At 43.3% G+C, this 14,861-nt stretch overlaps 1 protein-coding gene across 1 annotated transcript; it reads right to left on the bottom strand.

The window, feature by feature from the left end:
- Positions 1-4,361: 4,361 nt before the first annotated feature.
- LOC133889939 (uncharacterized) lies at positions 4,362-7,554 on the bottom strand. Its single transcript, XM_062330361.1, has 2 exons — positions 5,547-7,554; positions 4,362-5,444 (listed from the first exon to the last, which is right to left on the bottom strand). The coding sequence occupies exons 1-2, from the start codon at positions 6,894-6,896 to the stop codon at positions 4,560-4,562; spliced, it is 2,235 nt and encodes a 744-aa protein (XP_062186345.1). The 5' UTR covers positions 6,897-7,554; the 3' UTR covers positions 4,362-4,559.
- Positions 7,555-14,861: the final 7,307 nt, after the last annotated feature.

Below are 14,861 nucleotides of genomic sequence, written 5' to 3'. Positions count from 1 at the left end.
ATAGATAATCATGTGATTAATACTCATACTAATCTTGATACTAATCGTGAAGGAGATGCAGAAGTTACTGTGCAGGAAGGAAGAGAACATGATCTCATGCAGATAGAGGAGTTTCTGCCTAGTGCATTGGCCTCTGAGGATGATCCCATTAATTTCCGTGAGTCATCAAGTCTACCAGAAGCTACCGCCCGCCCCTTTATGGAGATGGCGCCAGGTCCCAGTACAGTCGTCGCCCCCGTCTTGGACCCGGTGACCGTGTTTGGCCTCAGTCCATCCCCGAGCGCCACATGACATGAACGTGACATGACATCTCCTGCGGCAGGTGCATTCCCTCTACCAACCTCGGAGCCAGAGCCTGTGCGCGTAGGGGAAGCTATGGGATCCTCTACACCCACGGCTATCGATTCGTCTGCACCATCTCCATCACATCCATGCACCAGGCTACAAAGTGGTATTCGAAAATCTAAAGTCTACAGAGATGGGACTATCAGGTATGGATGCTTAATTACAACAGGGGAACCACATAATCTACATGAAGCTTTAAATAATAATTCTTGGAAAGGTGCTATGGATCATGAGTATAGTGCTCTTATCAAGAATCAAACTTGGCATCTTGTACCACTGGAACAAGACAGGAATATTGGGTTTACAAAATAAAACGTTAAAGCAAGGCTTGTTGCTAAAGGCTTTAAACAACGTTATGGTATTGATTATGAAGACACTTTTAGTCCTGTTGTTAAAGCTGCTACCATCAGGTTAGTGCTATTTGTTGTAGTTTCTAAAGGATGGAGTGTTCGCCAACTGGATGTGCAGAACGCGTTTCTGCATGGTGTTCTAGAGGAGGAAGTGTTCATGAAGCAACCCCTAGGTTATGAAGATAAGTCAGTACCACATTATGTCTGTAAATTAGATAAATCTCTTTATGGTTTGAAATAAGAACCACAGGCTTGGTATTCAAGGCTAAGCACAAAACTTCAAGATCTAGGATTTCATGCTTCAAAGGCCGACACATCTTTGTTCTTCTATAACAAAGGCAAAGTTACTATATTCCTATTAATATATGTTGATGATATAATTGTTGCAAGCTCATCACAACAAGCTACAATGGCACTCTTTCGTGATCTCCAAACCGAATTTGCACTCAAAGATCTTGGTGATCTTCATTATTTTTTAGGAATTGAAGTAAATAAGGTACGTGGAAATATTTTATTGACACAAGAAAAATATACTATGGAGCTTTTAAAGTGTGTAGGGATAGCAAATTGCAAGCCTATTACTACACCTCTCTTAGTCACAGAAAACTAATAGCTCATGAAGGAGAAACACTGGGACCTGAGGATGCGACACAATATAGGAGTATTGTTAGAGCTTTACAGTATTTAACTTTGACTCGACCTGACATTGCCTTTCCTATTAATAAAGTATGTCAGTATTTACATTCTCCTACTACCTTGCATTGGACTGCAATTAGGAGAATTCTGAGATATTTAAGATTTACTCTGGGTATAGGATTGAAAATTCATTAGTCATCTTCTATGCTGGTTAGTGCTTTCTCTGATGCAGATTGAGCTGACTGTTCAGATGATAGAAGAACTACTGGTGGTTTTGCAGTATTTCTTAGAACAAATCTTATATCTTGGAGTGCACAAAAATAGGCCACAGTGTCACGATCAAGTACTGAAGCTGAATATAAAGCGTTGGCTAATGCAACGACTAAGGTTATGTGGGTTCAGACACTACTGGATGAATTGGGTATTAAATCTCCTCCCACTGCTCGGTTATGGTGTGACAATATTGGTGATACTCATCTTTCTGCGAATCCTGTGTTTCATGCAAGAACTAAGCACATTGAAGTAGATTATCACTTTGTTAAAGAAAGGGTTGCACAGAAATTGCTGGACATTCTATAGCAAAAATGACCTTATTAGGCTATGATTGTGATTTTGGTGATTAATGACAACATAGTCAATGTGACTAACATGTTTGTCGAGAATAAATGTTAGTAAGTCTCATGGATGAAATACATGAAGAAATCACCGCAACCGGGACAAAGTTTGGCCGAATTGGAGAAGTCCTAGGAAGATTTTCCTCACCGGATGGTCCGGTGTTGTGGATGTTGAGCTCACCGGAGCATATTTGATAAAGGGGGAGAGAGGCCTGAAGACCTCACCGGAAGGTCCGGTGATTAGCAAGTGTGCTCACCGGAGCAATTCTTCCAGAGGAGGGTGCCATGCTGAAGAATGAAGGCTAAGCCTCACCGGATAGTCCGGTGATCAAAGCATGGCAACACCGGAGTGTTTCTATCCAGAAGGTAGAACAACCCACCGGATAGTCCGGTGATCAAAGGATGGTAACATCGAAGTGTTTTTGCCCAGAAGGCTGTATAGATCAACTCACAGGATGGTCTGTTGTTGAGAAGAGTGAATGCACCGAAACATTATTATCAGAAAAGGATGCAGCTGCTGAAGATCGAAGGTTCAACACATCGGATGGTCCGGTGTGAATGGAATGAGCATTAGACAATACACCAAACAGTGAACAGTGCAAAGAGGCATATCAAAGTTCAAGGCATCAGATGGTCCGATGATGGAGGCTGTGTACACCAGAGCATTATTTCTAGAGAGGGTTGCAGAGGTTCGGTTGGCTGAAGATAACTCACCGGATAGTCCGGTGATGAAGTGATGAGCATTGAGAATACACTAGAGCAATTTACTCAGAGAAGAAGTTGGCTCGGATGGCTAAGGGTATACTCACCGAAAAGTTCGGTGATTAAGACGAAGTATACACCGAAGTGTTCGGTGTTCACATAGTCTTGAGTGGGGGTTCCAACAGCTAGTTTGTGAGAGTGTACTTGCCGGATGATCAGGTGTTAGTACTATTGTTCTCACCGGATCATCCGGTGTTAATAACTTTTCTGAGCCGTTGGGTTAACAGCTAGTGCGCAGGTTTGAGCTATAAAAATCCCTCCACTCAGTCATTTGAGGGCGCTGGAGTCCTGAGAAGTTCATGTACACTTGAGAAGACATCCAAGCCACCAAAGTGCTTAAAGTGATCATCCAAGGCGATTAAGCACACCATTAGAGAGTGATTAGTGCTTATAGGCCTAGAGAGTATGTTGCTAAATGATTGTTGCATAGAGAGTGGATCAAGAAGTGATCCAACAGTGTACCTCTTGGTATGCCGGCACCTTGGAGTCTTGGTGTCTCGCTGGCAAGCTTGTTGACCCTCCGACTTGGTGTGGAACAACGGCATGACGATTGTGCGCAGACGCGGAGACCCTTGCCTTTGTGGCTCAAGCTCCGAAGTGATCACGACGATGAAGTATTGGAAGAGAGGCTAATGGTGAGGCCTTACCTTAGTGGTTTGGTGGCTCATCCTTGTAAAGACCTTGTTTTGGTGGCTTGGTGGCTCAAAGGCCGTGAACGGGTGCTGACCGGGAGCATATCATTTGTGAAGCTCAAACGTAGACTAGGGTGACATTCATGCTATTGATATCACTGAAAAAAATCCTTGTGACGAGTTTGCTCTCTCTACCTTATTTACGTTTTCATATTTACTTACTTGCAATTTACCTTCTTAGATAGGTTACAAGTGCTTTAATCGGTAGAGTAGACACAATAGATAAATCTAGAGCACATATAGATAGAATTCAATATAGGTTTATCTTGTATTGTTTTTGGAGCCGAAATATTTCTAAGTGTCCTAATTCATCCCCTCTTAGTACATCATTGATCCCTTTACATTCAGTTTATTCCAACAGGTGATCGAATTGCAGATGGTTTTACTAAGCCTTTGTCAGCTCGAAGCTTGGAAGAATTTAAACGCAATCTCAACCTAGATAAGTTGTGATTGAGGAGAAATGTTAGAGATAAGATTTCTAATGTATCTCTATTTGCATTTGGTTCGATTCATATTCATAGATATAATCAAATCTGTAAAGGCTAGAGATATAGAAGACATATCTTTTGGACGTAACTGAACATCATACGCTTGTATTCTTGCCGTGATTTCTCGGTCTATATCAACTCGTAACAGCAGCCTCTATGAAGGTAGCAAACGCTTCACCAATTCTTTCAAAAACAACAGCAGAAGTAACAACCGCTTCACCAATTCTTTCAGAAACAACAGCAGAAGTAGCATTCGCTGTCGGCGGCGAAGGCAACAGGAGTGTAGGATTGGAACAGCAATCTATCGGTGCTGATAATGAAGTAATGATGAAGGCGTAGATGGATTCTTTCACGCCCGCTGAAATGCACTAATCACCAAAGATTCAACACTACTCAGATTGGTCATAGCACGGAGAAACATCACAGTTCTTGAATCTTGAGTCTTGATAATATTACATCAAATGAGACTTGAAGTATTAGTTAATACTTAGATTACCAAGATACATCCACAACAACATCATTGATAAATGTGCCAGCTCAAACGGACTCTACATATAGAAACAAGTACACACAACACACCAGGATGAAGAATCGAAACCAAGAAGGAGATACTGCGTGCATCAAGAAAACAAACTGCGAAGCAAGCATGAATAATACATATCACATGACGCACTATACAACATCAGCAGCAGTAGCAGCCCCGGCGGTGTCACTGGTCCTACTGACGATCCCAGCATGGAAGAGCAACGCCCAGAGGAGCGTTATCAGCTCGCCACCCCTGGCAATGGCCTCCGAGTGTCCTTTCAGATTGTCCGATGGCGCCACGTACAGGATCATCTGCGACCAGAAGTCAGCCAGCAGATTCCACGCGGTATCCTCGCCTTCAGTCAACTCCACCAATTGCTTTCCGAGCCTCGCGCCGTTCTTGAGTATTTCATGCCTCGAGTCCACACTTAGTAATTCGACCAGGTGTTGGTACTTGGCCTCCGGTGTCGATGACCCCACTGCAGCGTGGCCGGCGATGGCAAGCTCGGCGTCCTTCTTGACCTCCTCGTACAGGTCCTTGCTCCATTCGTCGTTGTCAGGGAGCAGTTCTGGGCACCATGTCACCAGGTACGCGCAATACCGTGACAGGTGAGAGGTAGCAATCCTATTTTCAGAAGAAATAAGTGGAGAACCTTGTTCTTGATTGCGTTGGCACGGGTGCCTCACCTCAAGGATGCTTGTGGCGATGTGCCATGTAAGTATGGTACCAGATGCACTCTTGCTGTCGCAGGCCCAGAGGAACCTTTCGTCAACTTGACTCCAGCGGAGCAGAGATGCTCTGCCACTGCTGAGGCTTCCATTTCTACTGCTTCTTATTGCACGGATGATACAAACCTTCACAGCTGCTGTCACCTTAACCTTCCTCTTCTGGTCTGGTAAATGGAGAAGGTGCCAGAGAAGAGAAAGAGAGGTTGTTCTTGGGCGAAGCACCAGTACTGAGCACTGGCCCATTTTTTCATCCCAGTGATTCATCAGCTTGCATCTGCGGTGCAACAGAAAGACAACCCATTTCTGCATGCGAAAAGAATGCTATGAAGAGACACGGTTTAGATGGCGGCAGATGAGGGCTACTTTGGTCCAATTGGAGCAGATGTAAGAAACCATGTCCCTCACCTCAGATATCACGACTAACATAAAAAGCAAAAATATTGGTACCAGATCGAAGTACCAGCTTCCAAAATATATGTATCCCGGGTCGCTTACCCGCTGTACCCGGTGGTTTTTAATACAAATGACTTCACACCAAATCTGAGAGGAATCAATATGTAGGTACTGTGCGACCAAGATTGTGAGGAAGACTGCAGCGATGATGCAGTAACCTATGCTGAAGAGTGAAATAAAGATACCAACGATGGGCAGCCAACACTTTGAATAGGAGATCGGGAGGGATGAGTAATAATAGTCATGAACAAAAGAAAGCTCATCCGCAATCACCCCAAATACACTGTCATGTCCGCCATCCTTCAGCAACAAGCTCCAGAAAAAACTGAAGGTATCCTTGGAGGCAGCATTATTAGTGACCTTGTACCTTGCAAATCGGCACCGCAACAACTTGAACAATGCAAATGATAAGCATAAGTCTTTTATCTGTTGCGGTGTTGACATTGGAAGCATGTTGCTATCCAACATCCAAACTCTGTCAATAGTCACCAAGCCATAGTTTTTGTGCCCTGAGTCATCCTTGAACACATACCCATGAGGCTGCTTGTACACGTCTCTTCTCTCTTCTCCCATCACCAACAGTGAAGGAGGAGGTGCATCCTCAGATACGGATGGTTCATCATGTTGACTTGCTTCTTGTGGTAGTAGCTGTTGCATGTATCCAAAAATAAGACGAGGATTCCGTCCGAGTGCAAAGGATTCCCGTGCCTTTATAAATGCATAATATTTTAATACCATTTTGGCACAGATGAGAGCAAAAGATACGAATTCATAGAGAACAAAATTCAGGTTAAATCCGAATTCGTAGCTGATAGCAAGGTAAAAGGTCCAAACCCCCTGAACAAGCAGCTCAAAAGGAGGACCTATGTTTCGACCTTCTCTGTCATCAACAGCGACTACTACGCTGGTATTGATCATGATGATCTGAAAAAGGAATGCCCATAATATGACCGAGGTTCCTTCGCACTTTACAGTCAACTGATTAAACAAGTCCATGTCCATGATGGAGTAGTGCATGGTGACGACGGTGGAGATGATTGGCAAGAACAGTGTGGTGGCTCCGAGAAAGACAAAGCGGGTGAAGCGGTGGTGGCGGTAGCGCTGGCCATAGGCGCCTATCCCAACTATGAGTCCCGCCAAGATGGCGCTGGCGAGCAGAAGCGCGTTCACACGCCACATCTTCCCTTCCATGCTCTTTTCGAATGAGGCCACCAAATCGCCCGGGCAGCTTCCAGTGGAATTCTCCCCAGCCATCGGCCTGTTGAACAAGTTGTTGGCACAAAGGGACAAGGAATTAATCATGCATCCTCTAATGCAGATCTAGTCACATAAGGTAGTAATAAGGCGCAAACTAGGAAGAAGCGTGTAAAATTAGCACGAGGAGCTGTGGGTGCCGTGCCGGCACGAGTCGCCTCCAGCGACGCCCAGGCACGGCACCAAGGCACGGCGGGCCGCATCGTGCCGGGCTGGCACGCACGGTACCGTTCTGGCTACGGGCGCGTATGTGTTAGCTGTGTAAAGGAAGTGTGGAAGCTGGCACGATACTGGCGACGTCCTGGCCGTCGTAGACGCCGCGGTGGACGGTGCCGAAGGTACCGCGCGCGATGACGCCCTTGATGACGAGCTTGGCGGGGTCGATCTCCCAGTCCTCCCGGCACTGCCGCAGCGGCGTCTGCAGCTCCTCGTCAGCTCCTCAGCTCGGCGGCTCCCCGTCCCGGTCTGCGCCCCGGTGGCGAGCCGCCCCGCTCTGCCGGGCGGCCGAGGTGGCGCTCGAGCTGCTCGTCCAGGCTTTTGAGGTCGATCTGGTCCGCCCTCACGGACCCCGCGTCCGCTGCCCGCACGATTCTGCTCTACAGCTTGCAAAGGCAGTCAGGTCAGGTCGTCCCTTAGCTTGAAGATGTGGTGGTGCAGAGCCTCTGCCTCTGGCCTTTGTCTTGGGAACTGGGAGAGAGAGAAAGAGGACAGGGGGAGAGAGAGGGAATCAGTGACTTCAAACTTCTTTGCATCGTGGATGGATGGAACACATGCAGATACAGTAAATTAACAGAGACGTTGCTAACATACTTTTGCTACAGTGGTTGGTGTCAGGAACTGTTCATTTACTCACAATTTACTGTTCCCTCGTGACTTCAACCCTGAAGTCAGGAAATCCGGATTCGAGGAGAGAGCTACATGGGTCTTTTTTTTTTCCTCAGCCCTTCAAATAGGAGTACCGGCGGGAAAGGAAAATAGAGGGAAAGGAAAAAGGAAAAGAGAGAGCAAGGAAACACGGGGGTAAAAGGAATATAATACATAAATTGAATTCATCAAATATTTTGAGGGAAAAGAGAAGTTTTATTATTAAATAATGGGTTTCAATACGATTGTCTCATTAAAAAACTTACTCTCTAATTTGAGGTTCCCTAAAAAGTGTACAGTATATCATTACACGCATAATTTATAAATTATCATCTAGATTAAGGTTCTTGAGGTCAGCTAATGCCCCCGTGATCCCTAGATCTTCGAGTTGATCTTGCGTATTGTCACATCCTAAATTCTTAATCATGTAATTAAGTATAATCATGCTTCTTCAGCATTATGTTTAATTTTGCGTAATGATAATTCGGAACGCTAATGTACTTCGTTAAAAGTCAATTGGATGAGAGAAGAAAATCCGAGAGAAAAAAGAGTTGAATTCGCAGCCAAAACGGGCTACTTTCTCTAACACGTGGGCCTCACACCTCACCCACTCCCTCTCTCAAGTGGACAGCACCCCACCTGTCATCTCTCTCTCCTCCTCTCACTCCCCACATCCCCACCCGAGTTGCAAAAGCAGTAGCAGCTCCCCTCCCTCTCCCTCAAGCTCACTCTCTCCTTCTCTCTCAAAATCCGACCTTAAAGAGAAGGATTCGAGATGAGTATTGGTACCTACGCGATCACGAGCTTATAAGCTACTCATCCATCCAATTCATTTTTGTTTTCTCGAAGAATTCGAGCCAATTTTGATGATTTTTGGTGATTAGAGTTGAAACGTGAAGAACACCGGAATTCTTCGTCTCCTAAATGTTTCCTCCATTCCCCGGCGGTTAACCAACTCCACAAGCATCTTGGGTAAGTCCCTTAGACTTCCCATGGCATGAATTCGTGATTTGAGTGGTCGATTTTGAATTGGAGCAAAGTTTATGAGTTTTAAAGTTTTGGACCAAAATGAAGATTTAATGAGATTTGAGTTAGAAATCGAGTTGCTAGGTTGATGAGTGAATTCTAGACTCATAAACTATCCCAAACATGTTCCCCTTTGGATTCGAGAGGATTGCAAATCGATTTGGCAATATTTTCCCTCAAAATGGAGCTTTTCTAGACAGTCCGGAACTTCCGCAGAAATTCACAGATCTTCCGCAAAAGTTTGGAACTTCCGCAGAAATCTGTGCAACTTCTGCAGTTATATTAGGCGGTCTGAAAGTTGTAAAATTCATAATAAATTCTCGGTGACTCCAAAAATTATGAAACCAATTTTGCTATTCTCCTTATTACTTGTTCTATCTAGGAAATTTTTTTCCCTACATTATGTGGCATTTTTTTGGCATTTCTTCATATGCACCTTGTGGCATACATTGTTGCATTTTATTCATGCTTATCATTGCACGCGTTATGTTTCATAGAGAACGCTGATTCGTCGATCCCGGAGGCCAAGACGATCCCGATGCGCCCTACCTATTTGAGCCAGTGCATCAAGAAAAGTAACTAAGCATATTAATCCATCTTGTGTAATTGGATAAGTCTAAAATTGATGAAATATGCTTATGTATGTATGCATATTTAGTGAGTCAGTGTCGGGTAACAATGGGTAGAACCTATACCGATTGCATTCTTCTACTTTGAATACTTATGTATTTACATTCCCTGTAGCCTTGAAATGTTGTCAATGTCTAGGTATAAGTTCGACTTATATGCTTAGCCATGCTTAGGTCATTCGGTATAAGTCGAACGACGGTGCATCTTGTTGTTCGCGAGCATAGGACCTTCTTATGATTACATACACTTGTTGAGGTTGAGATGGTTGTATGAGTGGTGAGTATGAGATGAGGTGTGGGCGGTGCTAGGAGGTGTTTTGTCCTGCCTGGATGTGGAGTTCCCCTGGGTAGGTCGGTAGAGAAAACCAGACACCGTAGACTGCTTTGCACCAGTTAAGCACCGATCTAATGGTAAAGCGAGCCGAATACCTTCACAGATATGGCTTTTTGAGCATGGACATCGATGGTGTGAGCGGGCAAGCTTGTAGCGATACTAGTTTGCTCTGGGAGTAGTTTTAGTACCTCCGCGCCGAGCGATGCATGATCCAAACGATTGGGGCTGGTTGGGAAAGGTTGTCACGAGTACCCCTTGTGTGCACTTTGACTGGTGGCACAAGCCGAATGGTCCTCGTGTCATGTGGGTCCAGAGTATCCCCTGCAGAGTGTATAAATGGTTTGAAGTGCCGCGCTCTCGGCCATGAGCATACTTCTGTCCATCTGCATCGGTCGTAGAGTTTCGAGTATGGTTTGTGGTTCGGTATGTGGGAGATGGTGATGTTGGTTCTTGTTACTTATTGATACATATGTCGGTTACAGTTACACTTGTTCAGTTGTTAGTTGCAGGGTAGTTTTCATATGTTTTAGTTAAGTTTCAATTGGTCACACATATGTCTAGGATGATTAGTGCATATGTTTTACCTAACATGTGGCTCATCCTTGCTAAGGATCAATGCATAATTCTTGGAGTTGAGCTATGTATATGTGCTCTATATGGTTTAAGTCTTGCGAGTACCTTCGTCCTCATGCCTGCCCTTTCAAGTACTCCTGCTGCTGAGGAATAGGCTGTTTTTTGGCTACTTTGTGCCTGCCGATCTTGGTGGCGGGCAAGAGTAGTGCGTCCTATTCTGAAAGTGGCATTTTTGAGACGATGCCTAAGAGCATGCAGCGTCGTTCTCTTTTGTTGTTTATAAGTTTAACTTTTCGCTACGTAGTTCTTTTGTGGTTAGGAGTTGAGGGATTTTGTCTCCTCCTAACTCGATTTTGTTGTAAATTATTGAAATCAGTTGTATGCTTAATACTTGTAATATAAATGTTTATTACTTGCTCTTTAGTAAGCTATGTTGTGATATATATATATATGTTGGAAGGCATGTGTTCCGATCCTTGGGTACAAAACACGTGCCGGGACTACCGGAGCGGTATTCTGTTTAATTGCTGAAGTCATGATCGTGTTAGTGATCGACTTAGTGATTAATTAGAATATTGTTTGGACGGTTCCTCACACGTACCCATGGTTGCCTTCTCCCAGTCTCGGAGGTAGGTGATCGCCTCTACCATTTTTCAAAAGTGAAAGATGATCTTTGGTCTTCAATAATTCTCCCCACCAAGCTAAATGTCGCCTATGACAAGACAACACGGGAAAGAAGCACTCTTTATCTTTCCACCATGCAAGAAGGTTGATAGTGTTGTTGTCCTCAAGCATTGGATCATAGATGTAAAGATCTTGCTCAAGGTGGTGGTCAAAGCTCTGTTATGGGATTCCAAGATGACTTCGTTGTTCACACTCAATTCCCCGAAAGGAATCCGTTGGGCTCAGCCTAAGAACAGTGTGGTGGCTCCGAGAAAGACAAAGCAGGTGAAGCGGTGGTGGCGGTAGCGCTGGCCATAGGCGCCTATCCCAACTACAAGTCCTGCCAAGATGGCGCTGGTGAGCAGCAGCACGTTTACACGCCACATGCATCTTCCCTTCCATGCTCTTGTCGAATGAGGCCAGCTCCAGCAGAACCAGCAAACGGCCGTCCGTATCACTGTGTTAGCAATTTTGCTGCTCGGACAGCCTGCAATGCGCTTCAGTGGAGCCCATTTTAGGGGCTACAGTGATGCGGGAGTCCATCACTGTAGCGTGGGGGAACGACAACTTTGCCGATCGTCCGGAGGAGCGGTATCACTGTGGCGAGTGGATGACGGTGGGTCCGGAGAAAAGAGGAGCGTAATGGAATACAGGAAATAGGGTAGCTGCTGGAGATGAAAAAATAGAAGATATTGTAATAGTATTAGAGGGTACTGTAATAATATTATAGATGATAAATTTATAGATTATCTACTAGAGATAGCCTAAAGCCACCAAATCGGCGGAGCAGCATCCCGTGAATTCTCTCGGCCATGGCGAGCTGAAGAAGTTGTTCAAGGAATTAATCATGCATGCTCTAATGCAGATCAAGGCACATAAGGAAGTAACAAGGCGCAAACTATGAAGGAGTGTGCAAAATTAGCAAGCATGCCTAAATCAGTCTTCAATATATGGCGCGACTAATCACTAAGCACCAGTTTCTTCTTAATTCTACCGAGACATGAAATAAAAGGAGTTACCGTAAGGTGGAGATGCAGCTGACCGACGGTTGTGCAATATGCGGCTGCCCACTCGGCTGACTTACTAGCATGCAAGGCGTTTTCTCATGGACCGTTATATATATGTTGATCGGCTGTGCCAAGAGGCGTTTCTTTCTTCCTTTGCTCCAGTACGTGTGCTTTCCACTGCATGCTTTTCTAAATATGCTTGTTTGCTTTTGCCTGCTCCGTATCTTTTCCTTGTTCAATGTATGATGGCTGGCTTAGGCGCTGTTTGTTTATGCTTCTATAAGTTGTTGTTTCTTTAGAACAGGTTTCTATATAAGTACATTCGGATTTTATTCTGGCTTCTCAGACTTCTATAATAGTAAAGGTCGATTTTGCTTCTCAGAAATTACAGCTAAAAGTTAGCATAAGCAGACTGTTTATTTTAGCTTTTGAACCCCAAATAAATAGGATTTTATAATATGTCCCTGGCTTCCGAAGCTGCTTATCGTCACATAAATGAATTACTGTTTTCGTTTTATATTTGAGATCACAGGAAATTGGAATGGTGCTGAAACAGAGCAGAGAAACGCCATGCATGTTTTGGTATGGACAAAGAAATGTGTGTAAAGGCTGTATATATCGGTAGTTCTCTAGTTTTGGTTGTTCACGGGTACTTAGGCCACCTTTAGAATGGACGAAAAGCAGAGGAATTTTGGAACATTCCATTTTATAGGAAATTTTCCTATGAGGCTTTATGGCCATGGAACAAAGGATTGCGACCCACCAATTCCTTTGAAATTTCTATGCAATGGGCTCTTCTATAAGAATGTTGGATGTAGAGATGGAAACGGATCGAATACGCATCGAATCGAATTTGGATAGTACGATTTACCACATTTTAATTCGAATATGAATACGGATCCGGATATCTTCGAATACGAATCCGCATTCGGATATCTACTCGATCTTCGAAATTCAGATCGGAAATTTAAATTTTTGAAAAAAATTGATAAAATTCGACTGAAATTTGTTCTAATTTGATTAGGCCGGAATTTTAGAAATTTTGTTCAAAATTCATGTTGGAAATTTAAATTTTTGATCAAATTTAACTGGAATTTGATGAAATTTGACTGAAATTTGTTCCAATTTGATTGGGTTGGAATTTCGTTCATATCAGAAATTTCTAAAACTTTAGCAAAATTTGGTTCCCTGGTTGGCGGATACGGATACGAATCGGATATATCTCGAATTCGGATATCCACATTTGAATCCGAATCTCGAAAACGAATTCGGATATATCCATTTTAGAAACGAATACGGATACGAATATCCATATTCATATTTTAACAGATACGGAATCGGATAATTCGGATTTCCTGTCATCCATTTTCACCCTTAGTTGAATGAAAACAAACATGAGGTCGAAACTCATGTTTCTTTTCTCTTGGATTCTTGCGTTTTTCCTATGCATCATCCAAATGCTGATTTTGTACCTTTCTTGTGTTCTAACTTTTTATAGGATTCAAAGTGTTAGGACACTCTAATCCTGTGTTTTTTCTATTCTTACTTTTGAGAATTCTGGAGGCTTATAATGCTGTGTGGTAGTGAGATTTCCCACTTTTAACGTTGACTCGTCCCTCCTATGCCAGCGCAAGATTCCCAGAACCGGTGCAACTCATGCGTTGAAGCCACTTAGCCAGCCGGTCTGTGCCTCTGTAGAGCTTAGCAGAGAAGCTAGAGCTTTAGTTAGGATTGGGATCTTTGATGTCATGATGTCAGTGACGTCGTTACTAACGTGTAGATCTAGCTCTATACGTCAGTAATAGTGATGTAAAGTAAGAGGATTTCAGTCCGTTTAGTTTGCTATTTTTGGAGAGTTGAGAGACTTCATAGTTTGCACCCATTGATGTATGTTGGCACCACCAACAGCATGAGGTGGCGGGGCTGGGGGCAAGTGGATCGATTCTGTACGTAGGATTGGAAATAGACGCTACGATTGATCCTGTGGCATGGCAGTAAAGCAGAGGAGAGAACTAGATGGACAAAACGGCGAATCACATGCCTTTGTGGTCCCACGAATCAAGCTTAACAATGAAGCTAGAGATGTGTTTGTTTAATTGTTTCTTAAGGCACGTGCAAAGGTAATATCAGCTGTTTGTAACATGTGGTTTATTTGCTACATATGATTTTATTACTATAGAAATAGTATTCGGAGACCAATAATAACATATTTTTGAAACCGTTTAGCTATTCGTCTGTAGCCAAAGGTCTGTAAAAATAGATAATTTCTACATACGCAAAAGAGATCGTATGTTGAAATCTATTATCAGAGACAGTTCACTTAAAAAATCACCGATAGTAATAGATTTTCATATGCGATCTCTTAAACATACCGCCTCTGATAATCGGTCCTCGAATCGATATTTTTTTAGCTCTAAAAAGCTGAAATTTTTTGACCCAACCAGACAGCTCCGTCGCATCGTCACGAGTCCCAAGTCAAGTGATTTTTCATGCGAGTGGTTCGTGGCATATGCAATCTTTTTTTTCACGCGAGTGATTTTTCACCTCTCAAGTAGCGCGATACGTCATTACCATACTATCACAAAAATACTAGTGATACTAATAGCATATGCAATCTTTTTTATATCTTCTGTCTGAAACTTCAAATGATTATTTGGATATACAAATGATCTCAAATGAAAAAGTTTTCCACAACAATATTATAAATCTCGTCGAGAGCTATAATTTTTATATAAAATTTGTTATCATCCGACTTCGTATGAAAAAGCTATAATTTTTACTATCATTCATTACCAGATGTGATTCACCTAATAAACCGTATATGAAAATTATTCCATTTACAGAGACGGTTCATATAAGGAACCACCTCCAAAAATAACCTTTCACACAGGTGATTCACATAAAGAATCTATGTGGT

Source organism: Phragmites australis, chromosome 14 (assembly GCF_958298935.1).
Source record: "Phragmites australis chromosome 14, lpPhrAust1.1, whole genome shotgun sequence".
NCBI classification, from domain to species: domain Eukaryota; kingdom Viridiplantae; phylum Streptophyta; class Magnoliopsida; order Poales; family Poaceae; genus Phragmites; species Phragmites australis.
The sequence above is the reverse complement of the archived record's forward strand: the minus strand, read 5'-3'. Positions and strand labels throughout refer to the sequence as shown.